General features: G+C 42.6%; 1 protein-coding gene across 1 annotated transcript; it reads left to right on the top strand.

Annotated features, from left to right (window-relative positions):
- Window positions 1–20,137: 20,137 nt before the first annotated feature.
- Window positions 20,138–20,677, top strand: LOC138357289 (ubiquitin conjugation factor E4 A-like). The gene has a single exon (XM_069313971.1). The coding sequence runs from the start codon at window positions 20,138–20,140 to the stop codon at window positions 20,675–20,677; it is 540 nt and encodes a 179-aa protein (XP_069170072.1).
- Window positions 20,678–27,645: the final 6,968 nt, after the last annotated feature.

Here is a 27,645-nt window from a genome sequence, read left to right as displayed (position 1 = left end):
CGAAATTGAACCATCGTCAAGCTGGTGTCCGTGCACCTCACTCAGGCCCTCACCTCTCCTCTACCCTCTACAACTATATATTACCTCATAGTTGTCTTGATCAGTACGGGAGACATCTCCCGTCACGCAGTGTGCAGTCGCACCTCCACAGATCTCCAGTATCATCTATTGATACTGAAAATGGCTCAAAAGGGCCACCACTTATGGGCTATTCATGCCCAAGCCACCTTTTTGGTGGCTTAATCTTCTCTCTCTCTCTCTCTCTCTCTTGATCAGTTATTCACCCTTGTGGTTGGGCATTAGAACATTTCTTTATTACTTGTCGGTTCTGAGACAATGGATACTATCAAATATTCTCCCATGGATCGCGATATTTCTTTTCCAAAACTCCCACAATTTCTCATATCTATGGTTTGGAACTTCCCTTCATTAAATGATCCATACGAAATTCTAAGAACATAAGAGCAGTAAAATTGTCAGGGGAAAATCTTCATAATTTTATTACGAATGAGAGAGGTTTAGTGAGTTTATTTGAGAGTAAAATCCAGCTTTGAGTTTTATGGATCTTAACTCTCTCCACGCATACGACGATGTTGGTTAGGATAACAGGACAATGGGAGGACGTTATCTGGGAAATTATTAATCTAGCAAATACCTGGGCGACAAACAACAACTTAAATTTTGCCTCACTCGAGTCTACTGCCTTGAAATCCTGGGTACTCGCCATGTTCTGCGACGATGAAGCCTGCCCCAACCCGCACCTGTGGCTGGAACTGCTGCATTTGATCGGGATGTGGCCAGAGACGTACCTTCAGGATGCCGCCTCGGGTATGCAGGCAGCTGCAGGGTTGGTCAACACTATTCACTACATAACTCTGGACCATCTGATGTCCGGTTACTTACATGCGAGTCTCTTTAATCCTCTCAAGAGTGTGTTAGATAGCCTTAATAAATGGGGACACCTAGATGGTGTCGCTGCTGCAGCTGTGGATTAGGTAAGGAAACTTAAGATTGGAACAGAGGCATACTTTTTCAACCATCTGGTCCACCTTTTAAAGCAAATGGTGGAGACTACTCTAGCGGAATATCGAGCTGGAATAAACAAAATGTGCTCCTGTATTGAAGGGAATTTATGCACGTTCAACGAAATTTTGCATATCTATAAGATGTTGGTTGACACAACTCCCACAGCCTATGGGGTTCCCGGACATTCTCAAGTCGCTGCAGAGTTCCTGGTTACTCTCACAGACTCTGCATTACAGCTCAAGGATAGTAAACGTTCCAAGTATTCCAAAGAACTCGTCGCTGATTTAGGTGATATTTACCAAAAAATATCTGTAGAGGAAAGATTTATATATGTTTTCCAGATTCTAAAACGTGACCATGCACAGCAGTTCTCTCACCTTAGTAAACAGACAACAGATTTCTGCTTTTTCCATTATTTGTCAGTATCGCGTCAGGAATCCTTGGAAGCAGTCCCTTGTAACAAACTAGGCTGTTGTAAGAATTATCCAGAGTGGTTTATCGACAAAAGAGAATGGGAAGCTGAGCCGCATGGTGACCTGACCCCCAGGGGAATTCGCGGTGGAAATAACCAACGCTTTGTTCATAGCTGCGTAAAATGAATCATCCTATAGTATTCAGTAATTTAGAGAAAATTAGCCTTTATTCATTTTGCATTAAAATTGTATTGTATAATAGTACTGGATACAATATCAAGAGTATTCTAATTATTGAGTTTAAGTCACCATCAGTGACGTCACGAATCAGATCTAACTTTTGAGGCGGAGTGACCGGCGGTCATAGGTCATCAGGGGTTGACAGGTCTACTATTTCTCAAAGTTTTAATAACCATTTTTGTGATCGGGAACAGCTCTGCCGTTAGATGTTTGTAATTTAATTCAGTAAAATAATTCAACCAGTCTGGATCAATTAAGTACAACAGAGTTTAATTGTTATAACTTAAACCTTGCTAGTAACTGGGTAGAACTTTGACTAGGCGGAAGGATACAATGTTCTGTCTGGGGGAGACCAGACAAGGAAAAGATCAGTGTGGTCACGGAAGCAGCTGGGATAAGAGGTCAACATCTTACCTCTCCCCAAGAACAGCCCCAACACCTAGAGCTGTGGTCGCCCAAGGTATAGTTGCTATTGTTAAGTATAGAAATAGTCTCATTTGCCACTCAGGTCAAGTAGGGAGTGTTAAAGTGATAGGGAGTGAACATATTTAGATTTTGTTTTAGTTTTCTTTTAATAAATTAAATTTGTTATTAATTTGCATTTTATTGTTTCCATGTGTTTTATGTGTATACTTGTCCTGGTCACGTGGTCCACACGAGGCAGAGTTGCATTGGGCGCCGATTCTAACATCGAATCGGAATTATCATTACCGTGTAATTTATTCCACACTCAAGGTCATCGTTTATAGTGGGGATCAAGCCCCTAGGTTGATTAATTAGCGTGATCGATCCAGACCTCGATCATTGCTCTTGTATTACTGGTCTGGTGGTGGCAGCAGAGGTGACTCTAGGGTTTTGTTCAGAGCTTAGGTCACGTCATACTGGGTGTAGAATCCTAAGTCGGTCAATCGTCTTAGGACCACGTGGCGTGGAGTTGGCTTTGGTAAAAGTTTTGGAGTCCCTGGGTTTAGAAATAAAAGTAAGAATACGGGTAGAGGGAGTAGAAAGAAGGAAGTAAAGAGAGAGGAACCCGAACCCGTGTTACAATGGTGGCAGCGGTGGGACAATGGTGCACAGCGGTGGTTTCAACAATTTTGTTTGAAATTGTTGAAAGGCTCACGCGTCTAGCCGTTCGAACACGTGCGCGGATGCTAAGGAGACAGCCGTGGGCCAGGATTAGCAGTGCGCCCCACAAGTGCGTTTGAGTGGGGATTGGCGAATCTTGGGTCATGCGGGCTGATATGATTAAGGTTAGTTAGTAAGATTAGACTGTTAAAATAGATTTATTGAAAAGGAGACCGCTCCGAGTTGATTGGACTGGGTACCATACTCGACCCATTGCAATTAATTCAGAGGTGTTGGGAGCCACCATACTCTCAACAGCAGTTCCTTGAGGGCTGTCGGGGGCGGATATATCTGTGGGACGCCAGTAGATAGTCCGAGGGCGTTATTAGACGACCCAAAACGCTAAGGAAAAACGTAATCCGTGAAGGGCGTTGCGGCCTCCGAGGGACGGACTAGTAAACTACCTAGCAGCGATTCAACAACTAAGTGATCGCACACTTAGTGGAGGTTGAGTCGTCCCTAGTCATAATTGTTGCTGAAAGCTGCGTGTCGCTCTGTTGGAACCTAGATGGTGTGGCCTCTAGGCTAGGTGTGGTACGGCGAGCCGGTAGGAACAATTATAAGTTTAAGTCGAGTGCATTTTTGAATTAAGTATACTTAAATTTATAAAGTAATTTCCGTTTATTTGCGTTGTTCTAGATTAATTTTTTCCCCTAAATTCAATCCCCGGTTAAAATTTTTCCCAAGTGTTTAGCGTTTTCTTGCATATTAGGCTAAGTGCGTACGTTAAGTTTTGTTATTCCCTGTTCTATTAGTCTAAGTCAGAGGCGTTGTTGCTAGAGTGTAGTTAATCCTCTGGACTTAGGGCTATATGTCGGTCACGATAGATAAGTGAAGGAGTTTAAGGGATAATAAGTTGCGTGTAAATGCTTAATAGAGTCCGTGGTATATTTCTAAGTATTTTGGGATAAGTTTTCGGCTAAGTCGATGTCGGAAACTCGTTAACTAATTAATTTGTATTCGTGGGTCACGTGTATGATCTGGGCGTCATTAGGATTCTCCAGTCGATGCGAGTGATATTTTCTAGTTTTTACCAGTAAGACGGTAGAATTGTGTTTGTAGACTTGGAATTCTGTTTTCAGTAGAAACGTAGGTGGAAAATTTTCTAAGTCCAGCTTGGGCTAGAATCTGACTTTTTGGCGGAAATTCTAATTTTTCATGTTTCGTGTATATTCTGGGGCCAGTATTACTCTCTAGTGCGCGCAAGGGACGTAATTCTGTTCGTAAAGCATTAAACAGTGATAATTACATTTTTGCCGAATTTAGTTATTTTTCGAGAAAATCGTGTCGTAATTTTGTCAGAGTCCATTTGAGGTGAAAATCTCTGATTTTGACGAAAATTCGAATTAGTGAGTGTTGAAACCGCCCGATGTGTCAGTATTGTTCTGTATACAACGTCAGTATTAAATAATAACGTATTTATATCTGGGAACGAGAAACCCAAATTTTTGTGAATTAAACGAGTTTTGTGATATTTGGGGTGATAGAATTTTTTTTCCCTCGGAGTCAGAAAAATTGGCAGAGTCCAGCAATTGAGTAAAAACGCAGTTTTTGATAAAAATTCAATTTTTAGTAAGCATTTATAGGTCCTGGGTGTCTATATTAATCGCTAGAGCGGTTTATTAACGTAAAACTAGTTATTTTTCTTCAGAACAAAAATTTTGATTTTTCAGCGTTTAAGCGAAAAAGCGCGGGACTTAGTTTTTTTTCAGCGCAGCTGGTCCCGCTCCATCAGTCATCAGGGGCCACGCTGCTCACTTCAAGCGCGTTTAGTATTCAAGTACAGTAAATATTCTTTATTAATCCATCACGAGTGCTACGCGTTAGTTGCGTTATCATTTAAATTGTTTTATATAAATTAGATTCTTTAATCTTTTTAACGTAAAGGACTTAGGTTTCAGCAATAGAACTGCGGGATATTTCACGGTCAGACACGAGTGCGGGGCAGACACTCATTCATTGGATTCACTTCAGCGATTCTCTCGATAAATCGGTGTATTTCCTATTTTGGGAATTTAGTAGTTTTCTCTTAGAATAGAGTTGTGATTTTTTTTTTGTGTAAGATCACGGTTGTAGTGAGTCCGGGTCGAGGGTGTACTAAAGGGTAGTTTAGAAGAGACGTGGCACACCAGGAATCACAGGAAATGTTTAACCCAGATAATGGCCAGTCAGTAGGGACCAGTGGGAATGGGAGTGTAGAGGATAGAACCTCTTCCGACACCACTGGGGACCGCTCAGGTAGCTCAACTGGCACCACAGGTGGGGCCAGTGGGACTGAAGCGACGAGTTCACGGGTTCTGCATGGGACTGGGCAGTCGAGGGTATCTTTCCATCCCTGGAGAGATACTATTATTGACATGAGTGGGGAGTCTTGCGAGGAGTCGTCCCATGAGTGGGGAGAGCCGTCTTGGGTTCCCCCACAAATAACATCGACGCCATGCCAGCAGGGTAGACAGGGGGCCTCAGTTAGTATGGCAGGACGTCCCACTTCGCTCGGTAGAGAACAGCAACCCGTTCAACGGGAACATGAACAACCACACCAACAGCAGGAACTACCCAACATAACACCAATACCACAGCACCCACAACACCTAGGTACACCTCATCCGTCACTACAACAAAACCTACCCCATCCTCAATTCCCATACCTACCCCATCCTCAATTCCCATACCAACCCTTCCCCCAACCCCAGGCCACTCCATACCCATTCCAACCCCAGGCCACCCCATACCCATACCCATACCCATTCCAACCCCAGGCCACCCCATACCCATTCCAACCCCAGGCCACCCCATACCCATACCCATACCCATTCCAACCCCAGGCCACCCCATACCCATTCCAACCCCAGGCCACCCCATACCCACCCCAACCTCAATCCACACCCCAACCCGAGGCCACCCACACCATACCTCAGCCTCAACCCCAACCTCAATCCACACCCCAACCCGAGGCCACCCACACCATACCTCAGCCTCAACCCCAACCTCAATCCACACCCCAACCCGAGGCCACCCACACCATACCTCAGCCTCAACCCCAACCTCAATCCACACCCCAACCCGAGGCCACCCACACCATACCTCAGGCCAAACCCCAACCTCAACCCAGTCCCCAACCCCGGGACCCACCCACTGCCAGTAGCTCCGCGTCACACACAGAGGGACTTGTGAGTCTGATTCCCAAGTTGACTCTGCCGACACTCAGAGGTAGGGAGTTGTCGCTCATTAAGGTGGAACGCAACCGCCAGGTGGAAGACTGGCTTTGTGAAATTGGTTCGATGCTGGAAGCTGTCCCGGGGGATAGATCGAAAATTGCTCTCGCTATGGGGGCTTGCGTGCACGTAGCCGGTCCACTGGCGGGATTTACAGAGTTTCAGCACCTGACATCTTGGCCTCAGTTTGTCCAAGCGATTAGGGGCAGATTCAAAGACAGGGTTTCGGAGGATGAGGCTTACTTTTATCTCGAGTCACTTAAGAGGGATGACCGAAGCACTGTCAAGGATTTCGGGTCAATATTAAAGAGAAGGGTTGACGACCTCACTAAGGAACCGGGGTTCGATTCGAGTCAGGCAGAGCAATTCGCTAAAGAGTTGTTCTGCAAAACGTTACCTTCCGATATGGGGCCATTGTTCCTTGCGGGGAGAGCGGGTGTGAGTTATGAAGACCTAGTCCAACAGGCCGCCACAGCCCTAGACAGGCAGACGCGCGCAGGGACATCGGGCACTCAGTTGTCGCCATACGTAGAGGCGGTAAGTAAAGGCGAGGGAGCCAAGCCGAGTCACTGTGGCGCGGGTTCATCAAGCAGGAGGCAGCCCTCAGCGGCAAGTTCGAGCCACCCTGCGCGGGGTAACAACAGGGATCCGCGTAGGTGTTACTCCTGTGGGATGCGTGGTCACATACAGAGGGACTGTAAAGTCACTATTACGAGAGCATGAAAGCAGTCTCCTAGTGATGGTAGGCCTACTTTTGAGGTGAAAGTGGAAGGTGAGAGATTGACAGCTTTTGTTGATACAGGAAGCCAGGCAACGGTAATTAAAAAGTCAGCCTTCAGCAATTTTAAGTATGCACGTCTTCAACGTTGCGCAAAGACATTAACAGCAGTCAATGGGAAAAAGATTGAGATCGTAGGTCAAGGTACAGTTAATTTTGAGATTGATGGGGAATTGCAGCCTCACACATGTACGATCGTAGAGAACCTTGATTTTCCTGGTCACATCTTAATGGGAACTGATTTTCTGTCGCGATTTGATTATTCCTTGTCTGCTCAAAAAGGGGCTAGGAACTGCAGGTTGCAGTTGGGACAGACTTCCTACCCAGTGGAGATGATCGACCATCCTCCAGTTGTAGCTTCAATTAAGAGGAAGCTGAAATATAATGCGCACTATCCAAAATTGATTTTTAAGTCTCTTCCAGACACAGTTAAGAGGTCATGCGCATTGCATGCATTGACTAAACAGAGTTGCCCACCACATTCTGTTAAATTTATTAAAGTAGCCGTGGGACGTCACATACAACCAGGTACCACCCTTCAGGTGGCTGGGAGATGTGATAGTTTATTAATTCCTCATCACTTAGTTGTAGTGCTCGATAAAGGTGCACTCATTCCAGTTGTCAATCTTTCACATAAGACTTTTCGCTTCAGGGCAGGTGATAGGGTATCTCAGGGAACCATGGTGGAGGACACAGAAATCTTTCACCATGAGTCAGCTGAGACGCCAGCCGTCACTGCACAATGTAGTGCACTAAATATGTTGAACACTAAAACACCATCCAAAGTACAATACCAGACGAGAAATGTTGCACAGAATGTAGAGGAAGTGGAAAAATTAATTTCAGCACTTGATTTGCAACATGTTGCACAGGCAGATAGGAAGGCACTGAGAGGAGTTTTACGAAAATTCCCGAAATTGTTTGCGACAGAGGATGACCAGATTGGTCTCCTTGATAAGATCGAGCACACCATTCCAACTGGTGACCATTTGCCGGTGTACACAAGACAGTGGAGGTTGCCGGAACAGGCAAAGAACATTATCAGGGAGGAGTGCCAGAAAATGTTGAGACAGGGCGTGATAGAGCCTAGTACGTCACCGTGGCTCTCTCCTGTTGTGCTAGTTCGGAAACCGGACGGTAGTTATCGTTTCTGTGTTGACTACCGGAAGGTGAACGAACTAACTAAGGGTGATGTGTATCCGTTGCCCCGAATACAGGAGATCATAGATCAATTTGGTGCTGCTAAGTATTTCTCAACTCTTGACGCAAAATCGGCGTATTGGGCGATTCCGGTGGCAGAACAGGATAGGGAAAAAACAGCATTCTCGGATGGTAGGCACACTTATCAATTCCGTAGGATGCCGTTTGGTTTGAAGACAGCACCTTCGTCGTTTCAGAGGGCCATCAACTTTATCCTTAGTCCGGTACTGGGTAGGCATTCTTTAGCGTACCTGGATGATGTTGTGATATATTCCAGGACGTTTGAGGAACACCTACAGGACTTGACTGAGACTTTGAAATTGTTAGATCAGGCAGGTTTCAGGCTGAATGTTCAGAAGTGCACCTTGGCGGCTCAGAAATTCAAATTTCTGGGGTTCCAGGTGTGCCCAGACGGTATCCGACCTGACCCAGATTCTTGCCGCGCCATTGCTGACATGCCTATTCCAAGGACAGCAAAGGACGTGCGTAGGTTTTTGGGGGCGGCCGGATATTTTCGTCGTCACATTGAAGGTTTCGCTGGCATTTCAGCACCCCTGACTGATCTGACAAAGAAAAATGCGAAGTTTGTGTGGAAATCAGAACATGACGAGGCCTATCGCAAACTGAAAGACCAACTAATCACGACACCGGTATTGGCTATTCCTGATTTTGATAAAGAGTGGGAAGTGCACACTGACGCCAGCGGTATAGCTATTGGCGGGTGCTTAATTCAGCGAGACGCAGATAATTTACCCCATCCAGTAGCCTATTTCAGTAGGAAGGTCAAAGGACCTGAAGTTCGTTATTCAGCTACGGATCGGGAGGCACTGGCAGTAGTAGAATCAGTTAGGTATTTCGAGCCTTACCTATTTCAGCGGCATTTTGTAATCTACACAGACCATCGAGCGTTAACACACATATTTAAGAAGCGAACAAAATGCCCACGAATGTCACGCTGGTCTCACGAACTTTCGGCCCACTCATTCCAGATCTTGTACAAGCCTGGTCCAGCACATGTTGTGCCAGATACGCTAAGTAGAAATATAGCGGCAGTTCAAATTAATGAAAACATTGAAACCATTCCATCAGATAAAATGAGAGAATACCAGATGAGCGAGCCTAGATGGAAAGAGATTATTGAGTATTTAGAGGGAGGAAAATACCCCAAAAAGAAAAAGAATTTACCTATACATGATTTTGAAATGAAACAGGGCGTCCTGTATTATGTTAATAGCCAGAATGATAGGGCAGTATTTCAGCTAGTTATTCCGGACGCGTTGCGGTCATCAGCGTTAAAGCTTGCGCATGCTTCAAAAATTGCAGGGCATCCGGGGATCTTTAAAACGCACTTAAAAGCAAAGTCTCTATTTTATTTTCCAGGATTACTTTCTGAGGTAATCAATTTCGTGAAGTCGTGCCCTCGTTGCCAGAGGAGGAAAGGTACCCTTAAGGTACAAGCCCCACTTCAGGAATTTCCTGAAATTCGTGAACCGTTAGATCGTGTGGGGGCCGATCTGATTGATTTACACCACAGTCATTCAGGAAATAGATATGTGTTGGTGCTAGTTGACCATCTGTCTAGATACACTACACTAGTTGCATTACCTCAGAAGGATTCTCGTACGGTTGCAGATGCATTCTTGCGTAGGTTCGTTACTGTATTCGGACCTCCTAAAGTTTTAGTCTCTGACCGGGGTCAAGAATTCAATGGGAATATATTTAGAGAAGTTTGTAAGATTTTAGAGACAACTTCGGCTTTTACAACGGCCTACCACCCACAAGCAAACGGAATGACGGAACGGACTAATCGTTCAGTCAAGGATATGCTTGCAATCCTTGCTGAACATGATGCAAACACCTGGGATGAACACCTACCCTATGTTCAGTTCGCCTTGAATACTGCCATCCACCAATCAATTAACACCCAACCACTTCATTTGTTTACTGGTAATTCATGCAATTTCCCCTCAGGTCTGCTTAACAGACATAATGTTGCATACGGGGAGGACTATCCTTCAGAGGTCCTTGGAAAAATGAGAAATGCATGGAATATTGCAGCTGAAGCGTCCAAGAAGGCACGGACTCGGTATGCTCATTTTTATGACAAGAAAGTGCGCCCTCTTGAGTTGAAGGAAGGAAGCCTCGTATTGAGAGTGAATGAGGCTGCGCCCGCCAATCAGAGCAGGAAACTAGCTCCGAGGTGGCGAGGACCCTATAGAGTAATTAAAAGGGCGGGGCCGGTTAATCTTGTTATAAAAGGAGTGTTCGAGGACCAGGTGGAAAGGACAATTCACGTGAATAAATTGAAACATTATCATGCTAGATAGGAATTAGAACTGCCTTCAGCGGGTCTAGTTCCTGACTCAGCAGTGCTGACTCATGGCTTCACCGACGAGTCAGAAGATGAGGATGACCCTCTGTCATCGCTCATCAGTAGTCAGGTGCAGTCTCGCCACCCTATGGTGACGAGATCTCGCGCTGTACAGTAAAGTAACTTCCTTGGTTAGTATAATTTAGTATTCATTAGATTTTCCTGTAAAGGCAATGAGATGTACTATGTCTATACTTAACTCAGGTAGCAACTTTTACCGTGCTCTGGGGTTCCACCTCCACCAAACCCAGAGTATATCTATGCTTCCGCTGTGTTGTGTCTGTCTGTTCCCAGGTCTGATTGGTACACCGACCCAGTTGTTCCAGCCACACGTGAACCCTTGTCTGTAAAGACCGAGGGGGGAGGCACGTTACACAAAGCCCTCCCCCCACTAGACCCAGTAACCCATACATCAGTTACTTTGGGGATGAGTGACTGTCCAAGAGTCACCCGGCCGACGCCTCACGTCACTAACGAGGTTGTCAGGGCCAGCGAGCTGTCCACATTATAGCAGTCACCGGAGGTGCCATACAACGCCGGGGTAGCTGTCTCGAGATCACCACTACCCACCTGCTGCGTCATCAAGACTGCAGTCATTCCAGCAGTGTTGGAGGAGAGGTCAAGAAATGGAAAGCACGTAGCAGTACTCAAGAATTTCGCCGGAAGATTAATGATTACGTCATCTGAAGTAACAAGAAAGCAGAAGTAAGGCGGTCACAGGTGGAAGGCACGGTTTCCCTACAGAGTACCGGGACTCGCCAATAGAAGGTCGCAAAATTGTCTCCTTTGGCCTAAAGTCGGCGGTACGAGGGTATGCACAGTTGGTGTTTACGGCCTAGTAACCTGGTGACATCAAGAAACGCCTGAGATGACGTGAGCAATGATGGAAGACGAGATTCACCTGTTCTGCAAACAAGCAACCCGCCTCTACGACCTTCTAACATCACTCCTGCTAGGAGACACCGTTGGTACATCCAGTTCTGCTCTGCTGTGGTCATCTGCGACGTCAAGTTTAACATCAAGACTGCCGTGTGAACTGTGATTGATACGAAGGCGTGTGGACTGTCGAGAGCAAGATTAATGGCCGAAGTAACAGTATTCTACAGCTGTCACTTGGCACTCCGCTCTACTACACTCTGTCGTCATTCAGGAGTACTGGATGGGAGTACAAGAGGACCAGGTATTGATGTCTACACATGGGAAGAAGCAAGATCGACATCGTCATCGTCAGCGACTACATTCAGCATCCAGCAGCATCGATTTTTTTTTCTCGTTTACTCAATATGAACAATTGATACAAACAACAAAGTGGCTCTGAACATCTGTGTAAAGAACATCTGGACACTTTTGTTTAAATGTTGAAAAACAGAGTTAGAATCAATTCTTTATAAATGTTGAAAAACAGATTTAAAATAATTCTGGTATAATATATGAAAATTTAACTATAAATTGGTCAGTAATCAAAATCGAAGCCCCTGTGTAATTGTCTCAGCCCAGAACAAACGGTTATGGAAAATTATGTTGTGCTATTTTTTGCAGAATGTTTGAACACAGGAGAGGCGGACCAATATAAACATTGACACTTCTAGTGAGTGAGAACACTTGGCTGTACAGTCAGCTGAAACCTGTGATATAGTATAGGATTTTTTTTATATTTTTTTAGATAGATGTAATAAACGTTAGGTGTGTTCCTTAACATGTCAAGGTTGACATTGATGGGGAGTGGTTAGTACACGGATGTGAGCTTGATAGTTCCGTAGTACGCTCCCGGATGACTGAAAGTTCAGTCTGAAGATATACTTTAATGTTTGTTTGAGCACGGTGTGGCCGGCTCTAGAGGACACATGGACTTGGCTAGTGAAGAGCCAAGAGAGTTTAATAGCTAGTTTTTGATGGTAGAGTAGGGACATGTTATTTAGCTATGTCAGTAAGGGTAGGATGTATGTTTCCTGATATTGGAGGATTGCTGTCAGTTGACAGCTGAGAAATTTATGAAATATGAACATGTTCATTATGATGTTGGACTATTATTTGTCAAATTTTATTAGTTAGGTTAGCTTTTGTTTGTGGCATGAGTTGAATTGTGGGTTTGGATACTAAACCTCGTGAATTTTAACAAATTAACAAGGTTTACTAAGTGCTTGTGCGGGGGGGTTGTAACAAACTAGGCTGTTGTAAGAATTATCCAGAGTGGTTTATCGACAAAAGAGAATGGGAAGCTGAGCCGCATGGTGACCTGACCCCCAGGGGAATTCGCGGTGGAAATAACCAACGCTTTGTTCATAGCTGCGTAAAATGAATCATCCTATAGTATTCAGTAATTTAGAGAAAATTAGCCTTTATTCATTTTGCATTAAAATTGTATTGTATAATAGTACTGGATACAATATCAAGAGTATTCTAATTATTGAGTTTAAGTCACCATCAGTGACGTCACGAATCAGATCTAACTTTTGAGGCGGAGTGACCGGCGGTCATAGGTCATCAGGGGTTGACAGGTCTACTATTTCTCAAAGTTTTAATAACCATTTTTGTGATCGGGAACAGCTCTGCCGTTAGATGTTTGTAATTTAATTCAGTAAAATAATTCAACCAGTCTGGATCAATTAAGTACAACAGAGTTTAATTGTTATAACTTAAACCTTGCTAGTAACTGGGTAGAACTTTGACTAGGCGGAAGGATACAATGTTCTGTCTGGGGGAGACCAGACAAGGAAAAGATCAGTGTGGTCACGGAAGCAGCTGGGATAAGAGGTCAACATCTTACCTCTCCCCAAGAACAGCCCCAACACCTAGAGCTGTGGTCGCCCAAGGTATAGTTGCTATTGTTAAGAACATAAGAACATAAGAACATAAGAACAAAGGTAACTGCAGAAGGCCTATTGGCCCATACGAGGCAGCTCCTATTCTATAACCACCCAATCCCACTCATATACTTGTCCAACCCGTGCTTGAAACAATCGAGGGACCCCACCTCCACAATGTTACGCGGCAATTGGTTCCACAAATCAACAACCCTGTTACTGAACCAGTATTTACCCAAGTCTTTCCTAAATCTAAACTTATCCAATTTATATCCATTGTTTCGTGTTCTGTCCTGTGTTGATACTTTTAATACCCTATTAATATCCCCCCGGTTATGTCCATTCATCCACTTGTAAACCTCTATCATGTCACCCCTAACTCTTCGCCTTTCCAGTGAATGCAACTTAAGCTTTGTTAATCTTTCTTCATATGAAAGATTTCTAATTTGGGGAATTAACTTAGTCATCCTACGCTGGACACGTTCAAGTGAATTTATATCCATTCTATAATATGGCGACCAAAACTGAACTGCATAATCTAAATGGGGCCTAACTAGAGCAAGATATAGCTTGAGAACCACACCAGGTGTCTTGTTACTAACGCTGCGATTAATAAATCCAAGTGTCCGATTTGCCTTATTACGAACATTTATGCATTGATCCTTTTGTTTTAAATTCTTACTAATCATAACTCCCAGATCCCTTTCGCAATCCGACTTCGCAATCACAACACCATCTAGCTCGTATCTTGTAACTCTATCATCATTACCTAACCTCAGAACTTTACATTTATCAGCATTAAACTGCATCTGCCAATCCTTTGACCATTTCAAAACCCTATCTAGATCAACTTGAAGTGATAGTGAGTCCTCCTCCGAATTAATTTCCCTACCGATTTTCGTATCATCGGCAAATTTGCAAATGTTGCTACTCAAACCTGAATCTAAATCATTTATATATATTATAAACAACAGAGGTCCCAGGACAGAGCCTTGAGGCACTCCACTTACAACATTTTCCCACTCTGACTTGATTCCATTTATACTAACTCTCTGTTTCCTTTGGTATAGCCATGCCCTAATCCAGCTTAATAAAGCACCCCCAATACCATGAGACTCTATTTTTTTAATCAGTCTTTCATGTGGCACTGTATCAAAAGCTTTGCTAAAGTCAAGGTATACAACATCGCAATTCTTACCACTATCAACTGCCTCAACAATGCTAGAATAAAAAGATAACAAATTTGTTAAACATGAACGGCCATTTATAAAACCATGTTGCGACTCAATTATTAATTTATGTTTTTCAAGATGAAGACGAATTTTATTTGCTATTATAGATTCGAGTAACTTTCCCACAATAGACGTTAGGCTAATTGGTCGATAGTTAGACGCAAGTGATCTATCTCCTTTCTTAAAAACTGGTATCACATTAGCAACTTTCCAAAACTCTGGCACTCTGCCTGACTCTATTGATTTATTAAATATGGTTGACAGTGGGTCACAAAGCTCCTCTTTGCATTCTTTAAGCACCCTAGCAAACACTTCATCCGGCCCTGGGGATTTGTTTGGTTTGAGTTTTACTATTTGTTTAAGAACATCCTCCCTGGTAACTGCTAAACTCGTCAACCTGTCCTCGTCCCCACCCACATAGACTTGTTCGGCTGAAGGCATATTGTTAAGTTCCTCTTTAGTAAATACAGATACAAAAGTATAGAAATAAGTATAGAAATAGTCTCATTTGCCACTCAGGTCAAGTAGGGAGTGTTAAAGTGATAGGGAGTGAACATATTTAGATTTTGTTTTAGTTTTCTTTTAATAAATTAAATTTGTTATTAATTTGCATTTTATTGTTTCCATGTGTTTTATGTGTATACTTGTCCTGGTCACGTGGTCCACACGAGGCAGAGTTGCATTGGGCGCCGATTCTAACATCGAATCGGAATTATCATTACCGTGTAATTTATTCCACACTCAAGGTCATCGTTTATAGTGGGGATCAAACCCCTAGGTTGATTAATTAGCGTGATCGATCCAGACCTCGATCATTGCTCTTGTATTACTGGTCTGGTGGTGGCAGCAGAGGTGACTCTAGGGTTTTGTTCAGAGCTTAGGTCACGTCATACTGGGTGTAGAATCCTAAGTCGGTCAATCGTCTTAGGACCACGTGGCGTGGAGTTGGCTTTGGTAAAAGTTTTGGAGTCCCTGGGTTTAGAAATAAAAGTAAGAATACGGGTAGAGGGAGTAGAAAGAAGGAAGTAAAGAGAGAGGAACCCGAACCCGTGTTACACCCTGAGGAGTTTGTAGACAGCGTGACGCAGGTGGTGATGGAGGCGCCGGTGTTGCTGCTGTCGTCCAAGATGGTGATAGACGAGTCGATGCTGGTCCGCTTACTGCTGGAGTCAGCCTCCGACCCCTTCACGTGCCACCCTCTTGTCCACGGCTCCTTCAGTCGTCTGCCCCACCCCCAGGCTGACATTCTGGCCTGGAAAAACACTCGCAGGGCTCTGCCACAATGAGTGTACATTTACGTAAACCACAATATGATAATTTATGGCAACAATGACACGCAATTTCGGCAACAGAGATAGCTGCAGGAAATTTGATTAAGACCAAACCACACGGATGGAGAAGCGCCTCCAACTTTGCCGCTTCTGCATCGTGTGAGTTAAGGTTTCGTCATCATTATTTTTTTTTTTTTGAGATATATACAAGAGTTGTTACATTCTTGTACAGCCACTAGTACGCGTAGCGTTTCGGGCAAGTCCTTAATCCTATGGTCCCTGGAATACGATCCCCTGCCGCGAAGAATCGTTTTTTCATCCAAGTACACATTTTACTGTTGCGTTAAACAGAGGCTACAGTTAAGAATTTGCGCCCAGTAAATCCTCCCCGGCCAGGATACGAACCCATGACATAGCGCTCGCGGAACGCCAGGCGAGTGTCTTACCACTACACCACGGAGACTGCAAATGATTATATGTTATATACTCACGCATTTTTTATACTGTAAATGTAATGACTTTAATCAATAAAACATGAAATGGACAACCCACAGATTACCTTATTTAACATATTTAACACAAACTTATGAATATTCAAGTGAAGAAATGTGAAAAAGTATGTGTGAGAAGTATGATTTGATTTATGAAACTTGTGTCGTTGAATTGCTTCAAATGCAGGATAGACATAATTTCTTCTTAAAAAGATGTAATTCGGAATTCCTACTTTATTGTCCTAAACCAAAGCATTGTTCTGCATGTTGTTACAAAACTGTTAGAACTCAGATTCCTGATTGATTGGTAGAGATTAACCCACACAAAAGGTGGCAAGGGAATTAATAACCCGTTTGGGTAGGTACGCTCTCTGAAGCCATTACCATTATCAATAGCAGATACTAATATGTCAATATCAATTGCTTATACTGGAGAGCTGTAGATGGATGGGATCTTCATGGTCGCTTGCAATTTATGGCCCGCAGGATGCAGTTTTGTGCAAAGCAACGCTTTATATCTGAACAGAGGAATCTCGGTTGCTCTGTTCATTATTTCATGGGGTGGCCGTGGACATATAAAACAAATACCTTTTCTTTGCAGATATTTGTTGAAATTGAATATTTATTGATGCAGTTTGAACTGCAGAAAGCCTATTGCCCAATACGAGGCACCTCCTATTTATAACCACCCAATCCCACTCATATACATTTCCAATCCATGTTTGAAACAATCGAGGGACCCCACCTCAACCAAGTTAAGCTGTAATTTTGGATGAAGAGTCCCAAAAACGTGACCAAAAACAAAATATTTTGACCTACATATCACACACAAGAAATCGTCGTCCCTTCACTTTCTAGTGTGTGGTCTGGTGGTCGTGTTGGTCGATTGGTTAAGGGATCCTGTACTCAAGCAGAGTGCTCTTAGCAGTAAGGGTTCGAGTCACTTTTGGGGTGTGAGTTTTCAGTTGCATATAGTCCTGGGACCATTCAAATTAAAGTCACCCATGACATAAATACTGTTAGATCTAGATGCTCTAGATATTTCATCTCATAGATGCTTTGCTTCCATTCTGTCTAAATTTGGTGGCCTATGTATAACTCCTAATATACTAATATTTGCTTTTTCGTTTAATTCTATCCAAATAGTTTCTGTGTTTGGCTCAGAATTGATTCCCTCTTTGAGACTACATTTCAAATTGTCCCTAACGTATATCGCTACTCCCCCTCCTCGTCTAATACATCTATCTGTGTGAAATAGTTTAAATCCATTTATTTGATATTCAGCTAATTGTTCTCAATTTTCTACATTCATCCACGTTTCGGTAAGCGCGATAATATCTATTTTTTTCTGTGCCGAAAAGAGCATTTAATTTCTTTATATTATTTCTTAGACTTCTACAGTTAGTGTAATATACCCTAAGTGAGTTAAAAAAATAGAAGCTCATGGTATTTGTGGAACCAATTACCACGTAACTTGGTGGAGGTGGGGTCCCTTGATTGTTTCAAGCATGGGTTGGACATGTATATGAGTGGGATTGGGTGGTTATAAAGAGGAGCTGCCACGTATGGGCCAATGGTCCTTCTGCAGTTGCCTTTGTTCTTATGTTCTTATGTATTGGGGGTGCTATATTAAGTTGGAATAGGGCATGGCTATTCCAAAGGAAACAGAGAGTTAGTATAAATGGGGTTAAGTCAGATTGGGATAATGTCGTTAGTTGAGTACCTCAGGGCTCTGTCCTGGGACCTCTGTTGTTTATATTATATATAAATGATTTAGATTCAGGTTTGAGTAGCAACATCTGCAAATTTGCAGATGATACCAAAATCGGTAGGGAAATCAACACCAAAGAAGACTCACTATCACTTCAAGTTGCTCTAGATAGGGTTTTGAAGTGGACAAAGGATTGGCAGATGCAGTTTAATGCTGATAAATGTAAAGTTCTGAGGTAAGGTAATGATGATAGGGTTACAAGATACGAGCTAGATGGTGTTGAGATTGCGAAGTCGAATTGTGAAAGGGATCTGGGAGTTATGATTAGTAAGAATTTAAAACAAAAGGATCAATGAATAAATGTTCGTAATAAGGAAAATCGGACACTTGGATTTATTAATCGCAGCGTTAGTAACAAGACACCTGGTGTGGTTCTCAAGCTATATCTTGCTCTAGTTAGGCCCCATTTAGATTATGCAGTTCAGTTTTGGTCGCCATATTATAGAATGGATATAAATTCACTTGAACGTGTCCAACGTAGTATGACTAAGTTAATTCCCCAAATTAGAAATCTTTCATATGAAGAAAGATTAACAAAGCTTAAGTTGCATTCACTGGAAAGGCGAAGAGTTAGGGGTGACATGATAGAGGTTTACAAGTGGGTGAATGGACATAACAAAGGGGATATTAATAGGGTATTAAAAGTATCAACACAAGACAGAACACGAAACAATGGGTATAAATTGGATAAGTTTAGATTTAGGAAAGACTTGGGTAAATACTGGTTCAGTAACAGGGTTGTTGATTTTTGGAACCAATTACCGCGTAACGTGCTGTAGGTGGGGTCCCTCGATTGTTTCAAGCGCGGGTTGGACAAGTATATGAGTGGGATTGGGTGGTTATAAATAGGAGCTGCCTCGTATGGGCCAATAGGCCTTCTGCAGTTGCCTTTGTTCTTATGTTCGCACCCCTATACGCAGGTGTCTTTAGTAGCAAAGCTAACTACACACAGTGATACCACATGAATATTTAACTGTCACTCTAAAAGATTAAATTGCTTTAACCGAAATTGAACCATCGTCAAGCTGGTGTCCGTGCACCTCACTGAGGCCCTCACCTCTCCTCTACCCTCTACAACTATATATTACCTCAGTTGTCTTGATCAGTACGGGAGACATCTCCCGTCACGCAGTGTGCAGTCGCACCTCCACAGATCTCCAGTATCATCTATTGATACTGAAAATGGCTCAAAAGGGCCACCACTTATGGGCTATTCATGCCCAAGCCACCTTTTGGGTGGCTTAATCTTCTCTCTCTCTCTCTCTCTCTCTCTCTCTCTCTCTCTCTCTCTCTCTCTCTCTCTTGATCAGTTATTCACCCTTGTGGTTGGGCATTAGAACATTTCTTTATTACTTGTCGGTTCTGAGACAATGGATACTATCAAATATTCTCCCATGGATCGCGATATTTCTTTTCCAAAACTCCCACAATTTCTCATATCTATGGTTTGGAACTTCCCTTCATTAAATGATCCATACGAAATTCTAAGAACATAAGAGCAGTAAAATTGTCAGGGGAAAATCTTCATAATTTTATTACAAATGAGAGAGGTTTAGTGAGTTTATTTGAGAGTAAAATCCAGCTTTGAGTTTTATGGATCTTAACTCTCTCCACGCATACGACGATGTTGGTTAGGATAACAGGACAATGGGAGGACGTTATCTGGGAAATTATTAATCTAGCAAATACCTGGGCGACAAACAACAACTTAAATTTTGCCTCACTCGAGTCTACTGCCTTGAAATCCTGGGTACTCGCCATGTTCTGCGACGATGAAGCCTGCCCCAACCCGCACCTGTGGCTGGAACTGCTGCATTTGATCGGGATGTGGCCAGAGACGTACCTTCAGGATGCCGCCTCGAGTATGCAGGCAGCTGCAGGGTTGGTCAACACTATTCACTACATAACTCTGGACCATCTGATGTCCGGTTACTTACATGCGAGTCTCTTTAATCCTCTCAAGAGTGTGTTAGATAGCCTTAATAAATGGGGACACCTAGATGGTGTCGCTGCTGCAGCTGTGGATTAGGTAAGGAAACTTAAGATTGGAACAGAGGCATACTTTTTCAACCATCTGGTCCACCTTTTAAAGCAAATGGTGGAGGCTACTCTAGCGGAATATCGAGCTGGAATAAACAAAATGTGCTCCTGTATTGAAGGGAATTTATGCACGTTCAACGAAATTTTGCATATCTATAAGATGTTGGTTGACACAACTCCCACAGCCTATGGGGTTCCCGGACATTCTCAAGTCGCTGCAGAGTTCCTGGTTACTCTCACAGACTCTGCATTACAGCTCAAGGATAGTAAACGTTCCAAGTATTCCAAAGAACTCGTCGCTGATTTAGGTGATATTTACCAAAAAATATCTGTAGAGGAAAGATTTATATATGTTTTCCAGATTCTAAAACGTGACCATGCACAGCAGTTCTCTCACCTTAGTAAACAGACAACAGATTTCTGCTTTTTCCATTATTTGTCAGTATCGCGTCAGGAATCCTTGGAAGCAGTCCCTGAGGAGTTTGTAGACAGCGTGACGCAGGTGGTGATGGAGGCGCCGGTGTTGCTGCTGTCGTCCAAGATGGTGATAGACGAGTCGATGCTGGTCCGCTTACTGCTGGAGTCAGCCTCCGACCCCTTCACGTGCCACCCTCTTGTCCACGGCTCCTTCAGTCGTCTGCCCCACCTCCAGGCTGACATTCTGGCCTGGAAAAACACTCGCAGGGCTCTGCCACAATGAGTGTACATTTACGTAAACCACAATATGATAATTTATGGCAACAATGACACGCAATTTCGGCAACAGAGATAGCTGCAGGAAATTTGATTAAGACCAAACCACACGGATGGAGAAGCGCCTCCAACTTTGCCGCTTCTGCATCGTGTGAGTTAAGGTTTCGTCATCATTATTTTTTTTTTTTTGAGATATATACAAGAGTTGTTACATTCTTGTACAGCCACTAGTACGCGTAGCGTTTCGGGCAAGTCCTTAATCCTATGGTCCCTGGAATACGATCCCCTGCCGCGAAGAATCGTTTTTTCATCCAAGTACACATTTTACTGTTGCGTTAAACAGAGGCTACAGTTAAGAATTTGCGCCCAGTAAATCCTCCCCGGCCAGGATACGAACCCATGACATAGCGCTCGCGGAACGCCAGGCGAGTGTCTTACCACTACACCACGGAGACTGCAAATGATTATATGTTATATACTCACGCATTTTTTATACTGTAAATGTAATGACTTTAATCAATAAAACATGAAATGGACAACCCACAGATTACCTTATTTAACATATTTAACACAAACTTATGAATATTCAAGTGAAGAAATGTGAAAAAGTATGTGTGAGAAGTATGATTTGATTTATGAAACTTGTGTCGTTGAATTGCTTCAAATGCAGGATAGACATAATTTCTTCTTAAAAAGATGTAATTCGGAATTCCTACTTTATTGTCCTAAACCAAAGCATTGTTCTGCATGTTGTTACAAAACTGTTAGAACTCAGATTCCTGATTGATTGGTAGAGATTAACCCACACAAAAGGTGGCAAGGGAATTAATAACCCGTTTGGGTAGGTACGCTCTCTGAAGCCATTACCATTATCAATAGCAGATACTAATATGTCAATATCAATTGCTTATACTGGAGAGCTGTAGATGGATGGGATCTTCATGGTCGCTTGCAATTTATGGCCCGCAGGATGCAGTTTTGTGCAAAGCAACGCTTTATATCTGAACAGAGGAATCTCGGTTGCTCTGTTCATTATTTCATGGGGTGGCCGTGGACATATAAAACAAATACCTTTTCTTTGCAGATATTTGTTGAAATTGAATATTTATTGATGCAGTTTGAACTGCAGAAAGCCTATTGCCCAATACGAGGCACCTCCTATTTATAACCACCCAATCCCACTCATATACATTTCCAATCCATGTTTGAAACAATCGAGGGACCCCACCTCAACCAATTTAAGCTGTAATTTTGGATGAAGAGTCCCAAAAACGTGACCAAAAACAAAATATTTTGACCTACATATCACACACAAGAAATCGTCGTCCCTTCACTTTCTAGTGTGTGGTCTGGTGGTCGTGTTGGTCGATTGGTTAAGGGATCCTGTACTCAAGCAGAGTGCTCTTAGCAGTAAGGGTTCGAGTCACTTTTGGGGTGTGAGTTTTCAGTTGCATATAGTCCTGGGACCATTCAAATTAAAGTCACCCATGACATAAATACTGTTAGATCTAGATGCTCTAGATATTTCATCTCATAGATGCTTTGCTTCCATTCTGTCTAAATTTGGTGGCCTATGTATAACTCCTAATATACTAATATTTGCTTTTTCGTTTAATTCTATCCAAATAGTTTCTGTGTTTGGCTCAGAATTGATTCCCTCTTTGAGACTACATTTCAAATTGTCCCTAACGTATATCGCTACTCCCCCTCCTCGTCTAATACATCTATCTGTGTGAAATAGTTTAAATCCATTTATTTGATATTCAGCTAATTGTTCTCAATTTTCTACATTCATCCACGTTTCGGTAAGCGCGATAATATCTATTTTTTTCTGTGCCGAAAAGAGCATTTAATTTCTTTATTTTATTTCTTAGACTTCTACAGTTAGTGTAATATACCCTAAGTGAGTTAAAAAAATAGAAGCTCATGGTATTTGTGGAACCAATTACCACGTAACTTGGTGGAGGTGGGGTCCCTTGATTGTTTCAAGCATGGGTTGGACATGTATATGAGTGGGATTGGGTGGTTATAAAGAGGAGCTGCCACGTATGGGCCAATAGTCCTTCTGCAGTTGCCTTTGTTCTTATGTTCTTATGTATTGGGGGTGCTATATTAAGTTGGAATAGGGCATGGCTATTCCAAAGGAAACAGAGAGTTAGTATAAATGGGGTTAAGTCAGATTGGGATAATGTCGTTAGTTGAGTACCTCAGGGCTCAGTCCTGGGACCTCTGTTGTTTATATTATATATAAATGATTTAGATTCAGGTTTGAGTAGCAACATCTGCAAATTTGCAGATGATACCAAAATCGGTAGGGAAATCAACACCAAAGAAGACTCACTATCACTTCAAGTTGCTCTAGATAGGGTTTTGAAGTGGACAAAGGATTGGCAGATGCAGTTTAATGCTGATAAATGTAAAGTTCTGAGGTAAGGTAATGATGATAGGGTTACAAGATACGAGCTAGATGGTGTTGAGATTGCGAAGTCGAATTGTGAAAGGGATCTGGGAGTTATGATTAGTAAGAATTTAAAACAAAAGGATCAATGAATAAATGTTCGTAATAAGGAAAATCGGACACTTGGATTTATTAATCGCAGCGTTAGTAACAAGACACCTGGTGTGGTTCTCAAGCTATATCTTGCTCTAGTTAGGCCCCATTTAGATTATGCAGTTCAGTTTTGGTCGCCATATTATAGAATGGATATAAATTCACTTGAACGTGTCCAACGTAGTATGACTAAGTTAATTCCCCAAATTAGAAATCTTTCATATGAAGAAAGATTAACAAAGCTTAAGTTGCATTCACTGGAAAGGCGAAGAGTTAGGGGTGACATGATAGAGGTTTACAAGTGGGTGAATGGACATAACAAAGGGGATATTAATAGGGTATTAAAAGTATCAACACAAGACAGAACACGAAACAATGGGTATAAATTGGATAAGTTTAGATTTAGGAAAGACTTGGGTAAATACTGGTTCAGTAACAGGGTTGTTGATTTTTGGAACCAATTACCGCGTAACGTGCTGTAGGTGGGGTCCCTCGATTGTTTCAAGCGCGGGTTGGACAAGTATATGAGTGGGATTGGGTGGTTATAAATAGGAGCTGCCTCGTATGGGCCAATAGGCCTTCTGCAGTTGCCTTTGTTCTTATGTTCTTAAGTTCGCACCCCTATACGCAGGTGTCTTTAGTAGCAAAGCTAACTACACACAGTGATACCACATGAATATTTAACTGTCACTCTAAAAGATTAAATTGCTTTAACCGAAATTGAACCATCGTCAAGCTGGTGTCCGTGCACCTCACTCAGGCCCTCACCTCTCCTCTACCCTCTACAACTATATATTACCTCAGTTGTCTTGATCAGTACGGGAGACATCTCCCGTCACGCAGTGTGCAGTCGCACCTCCACAGATCTCCAGTATCATCTATTGATACTGAAAATGGCTCAAAAGGGCCACCACTTATGGGCTATTCATGCCCAAGCCACCTTTTGGGTGGCTTAATCTTCTCTCTCTCTCTCTCTCTCTCTCTCTCTCTCTCTCTTGATCAGTTATTCACCCTTGTGGTTGGGCATTAGAACATTTCTTTATTACTTGTCGGTTCTGAGACAATGGATACTATCAAATATTCTCCCATGGATCGCGATATTTCTTTTCCAAAACTCCCACAATTTCTCATATCTATGGTTTGGAACTTCCCTTCATTAAATGATCCATACGAAATTCTAAGAACATAAGAGCAGTAAAATTGTCAGGGGAAAATCTTCATAATTTTATTACAAATGAGAGAGGTTTAGTGAGTTTATTTGAGAGTAAAATCCAGCTTTGAGTTTTATGGATCTTAACTCTCTCCACGCATACGACGATGTTGGTTAGGATAACAGGACAATGGGAGGACGTTATCTGGGAAATTATTAATCTAGCAAATACCTGGGCGACAAACAACAACTTAAATTTTGCCTCACTCGAGTCTACTGCCTTGAAATCCTGGGTACTCGCCATGTTCTGCGACGATGAAGCCTGCCCCAACCCGCACCTGTGGCTGGAACTGCTGCATTTGATCGGGATGTGGCCAGAGACGTACCTTCAGGATGCCGCCTCGGGTATGCAGGCAGCTGCAGGGTTGGTCAACACTATTCACTACATAACTCTGGACCATCTGATGTCCGGTTACTTACATGCGAGTCTCTTTAATCCTCTCAAGAGTGTGTTAGATAGCCTTAATAAATGGGGACACCTAGATGGTGTCGCTGCTGCAGCTGTGGATTAGGTAAGGAAACTTAAGATTGGAACAGAGGCATACTTTTTCAACCATCTGGTCCACCTTTTAAAGCAAATGGTGGAGGCTACTCTAGCGGAATATCGAGCTGGAATAAACAAAATGTGCTCCTGTATTGAAGGGAATTTATGCACGTTCAACGAAATTTTGCATATCTATAAGATGTTGGTTGACACAACTCCCACAGCCTATGGGGTTCCCGGACATGCTCAAGTCGCTGCAGAGTTCCTGGTTACTCTCACAGACTCTGCAGTTACAGTGCTCTGCATTACAGCTCAAGGATAGTAAACGTTCCAAGTATTCCAAAGAACTCGTCGCTGATTTAGGTGATATTTACCAAAAAATATCTGTAGAGGAAAGATTTATATATGTTTTCCAGATTCTAAAACGTGACCATGCACAGCAGTTCTCTCACCTTAGTAAACAGACAACAGATTTCTGCTTTTTCCATTATTTGTCAGTATCGCGTCAGGAATCCTTGGAAGCAGTCCCTGAGGAGTTTGTAGACAGCGTGACGCAGGTGGTGATGGAGGCGCCGGTGTTGCTGCTGTCGTCCAAGATGGTGATAGACGAGTCGATGCTGGTCCGCTTACTGCTGGAGTCAGCCTCCGACCCCTTCACGTGCCACCCTCTTGTCCACGGCTCCTTCAGTCGTCTGCCCCACCTCCAGGCTGACATTCTGGCCTGGAAAAACACTCGCAGGGCTCTGCCACAATGAGTGTACATTTACGTCAACCACAATATGATAATTTATGGCAACAATGACACGCAATTTCGGCAACAGAGATAGCTGCAGGAAATTTGATTAAGACCAAACCACACGGATGGAGAAGCGCCTCCAACTTAGCAGCTTCTGCATCGTGTGAGTTAAGGTTTCGTCATCATTATTTTTTTTTTTTTTGAGATATATACAAGATATATACAAGAGTTGTTACATTCTTGTGCAGCCACTAGTACGCGTAGCGTTTCGGGCAAGTCCTTAATCCTATGGTCCCTGGAATACGATCCCCTGCCGCGAAGAATCGTTTTTTCATCCAAGTACACATTTTACTGTTGCGTTAAACAGAGGCTACAGTTAAGAATTTGCGCCCAGTAAATCCTCCCCGGCCAGGATACGAACCCATGACATAGCGCTCGCGGAACGCCAGGCGAGTGTCTTACCACTACACCACGGAGACTGCAAATGATTATATGTTATATACTCACGCATTTTTTATACTGTAAATGTAATGACTTTAATCAATAAAACATGAAATGGACAACCCACAGATTACCTTATTTAACCTATTTAACACAAACTTATGAATATTCAAGTGAAGAAATGTGAAAAAGTATGTGTGAGAAGTATGATTTGATTTATGAAACTTGTGTCGTTGAATTGCTTCAAATGCAGGATAGACATAATTTCTTCTTAAAAAGATGTAATTCGGAATTCCTACTTTATTGTCCTAAACCAAAGCATTGTTCTGCATGTTGTTACAAAACTGTTAGAACTCAGATCCCTGATTGATTGGTAGAGATTAACCCACACAATAGGTGGCAAGGGAATTAATAACCCGTTTGGGTAGGTACGCTCTCTGAAGCCATTACCATTATCAATAGCAGATACTAATATGTCAATATCAATTGCTTATACTGGAGAGCTGTAGATGGATGGGATCTTCATGGTCGCTTGCAATTTATGGCCCGCAGGATGCAGTTTTGTGCAAAGCAACGCTTTATATCTGAACAGAGGAATCTCGGTTGCTCTGTTCATTATTTCATGGGGTGGCCGTGGACATATAAAACAAATACCTTTGCTTTGCAGATATTTGTTGAAATTGAATATTTATTGATGCAGTTTGAACTGCAGAAAGCCTATTGCCCAATACGAGGCACCTCCTATTTATAACCACCCAATCCCACTCATATACATTTCCAATCCATGTTTGAAACAATCGAGGGACCCCACTTCAACCAAGTTAAGCTGTAATTTTAGATGAAGAGTCCCAAAAACGTGACCAAAAACAAAATATTTTGACCTACATATCACACACAAGAAATCGTCGTCCCTTCACTTTCTAGTGTGTGGTCTGGTGGTCGTGTTGGTCGATTGGTTAAGGGATCCTGTACTCAAGCAGAGTGCTCTTAGCAGTAAGGGTTCGAGTCACTTTTGGGGTGTGAGTTTTCAGTTGCATATAGTCCTGGGACCATTCAAATTAAAGTCACCCATGACATAAATACTGTTAGATCTAGATGCTCTAGATATTTCATCTCATAGATGCTTTGCTTCCATTCTGTCTAAATTTGGTGGCCTATGTATAACTCCTAATATACTAATATTTGCTTTTTCGTTTAATTCTATCCAAATAGTTTCTGTGTTTGGCTCAGAATTGATTACCTCTTTGAGACTACATTTCAAATTGTCCCTAACGTATGTCGCTACTCCCCCTCCTCGTCTAATACATCTATCTGTGTGAAATAGTTTAAATCCATTTATTTGATATTCAGCTAATTGTTCTCAATTTTCTACATTCATCCACGTTTCGGTAAGCGCGATAATATCTATTTTTTTCTGTGCCGAAAAGAGCATTTTATTTCTTAGACTTCTACAGTTAGTGTAATATACCCTAAGTGAGTTAAAAAAATAGAACATAAGAACAAAGGTAACTGCAGAAGGCCTATTGGCCCATACGAGGCAGCTCCTATTCTAT

This window comes from Procambarus clarkii, chromosome 77 (assembly GCF_040958095.1).
Source record: "Procambarus clarkii isolate CNS0578487 chromosome 77, FALCON_Pclarkii_2.0, whole genome shotgun sequence".
Taxonomy (NCBI): domain Eukaryota; kingdom Metazoa; phylum Arthropoda; class Malacostraca; order Decapoda; family Cambaridae; genus Procambarus; species Procambarus clarkii.
The sequence above is the reverse complement of the archived record's forward strand: the minus strand, read 5'-3'. Positions and strand labels throughout refer to the sequence as shown.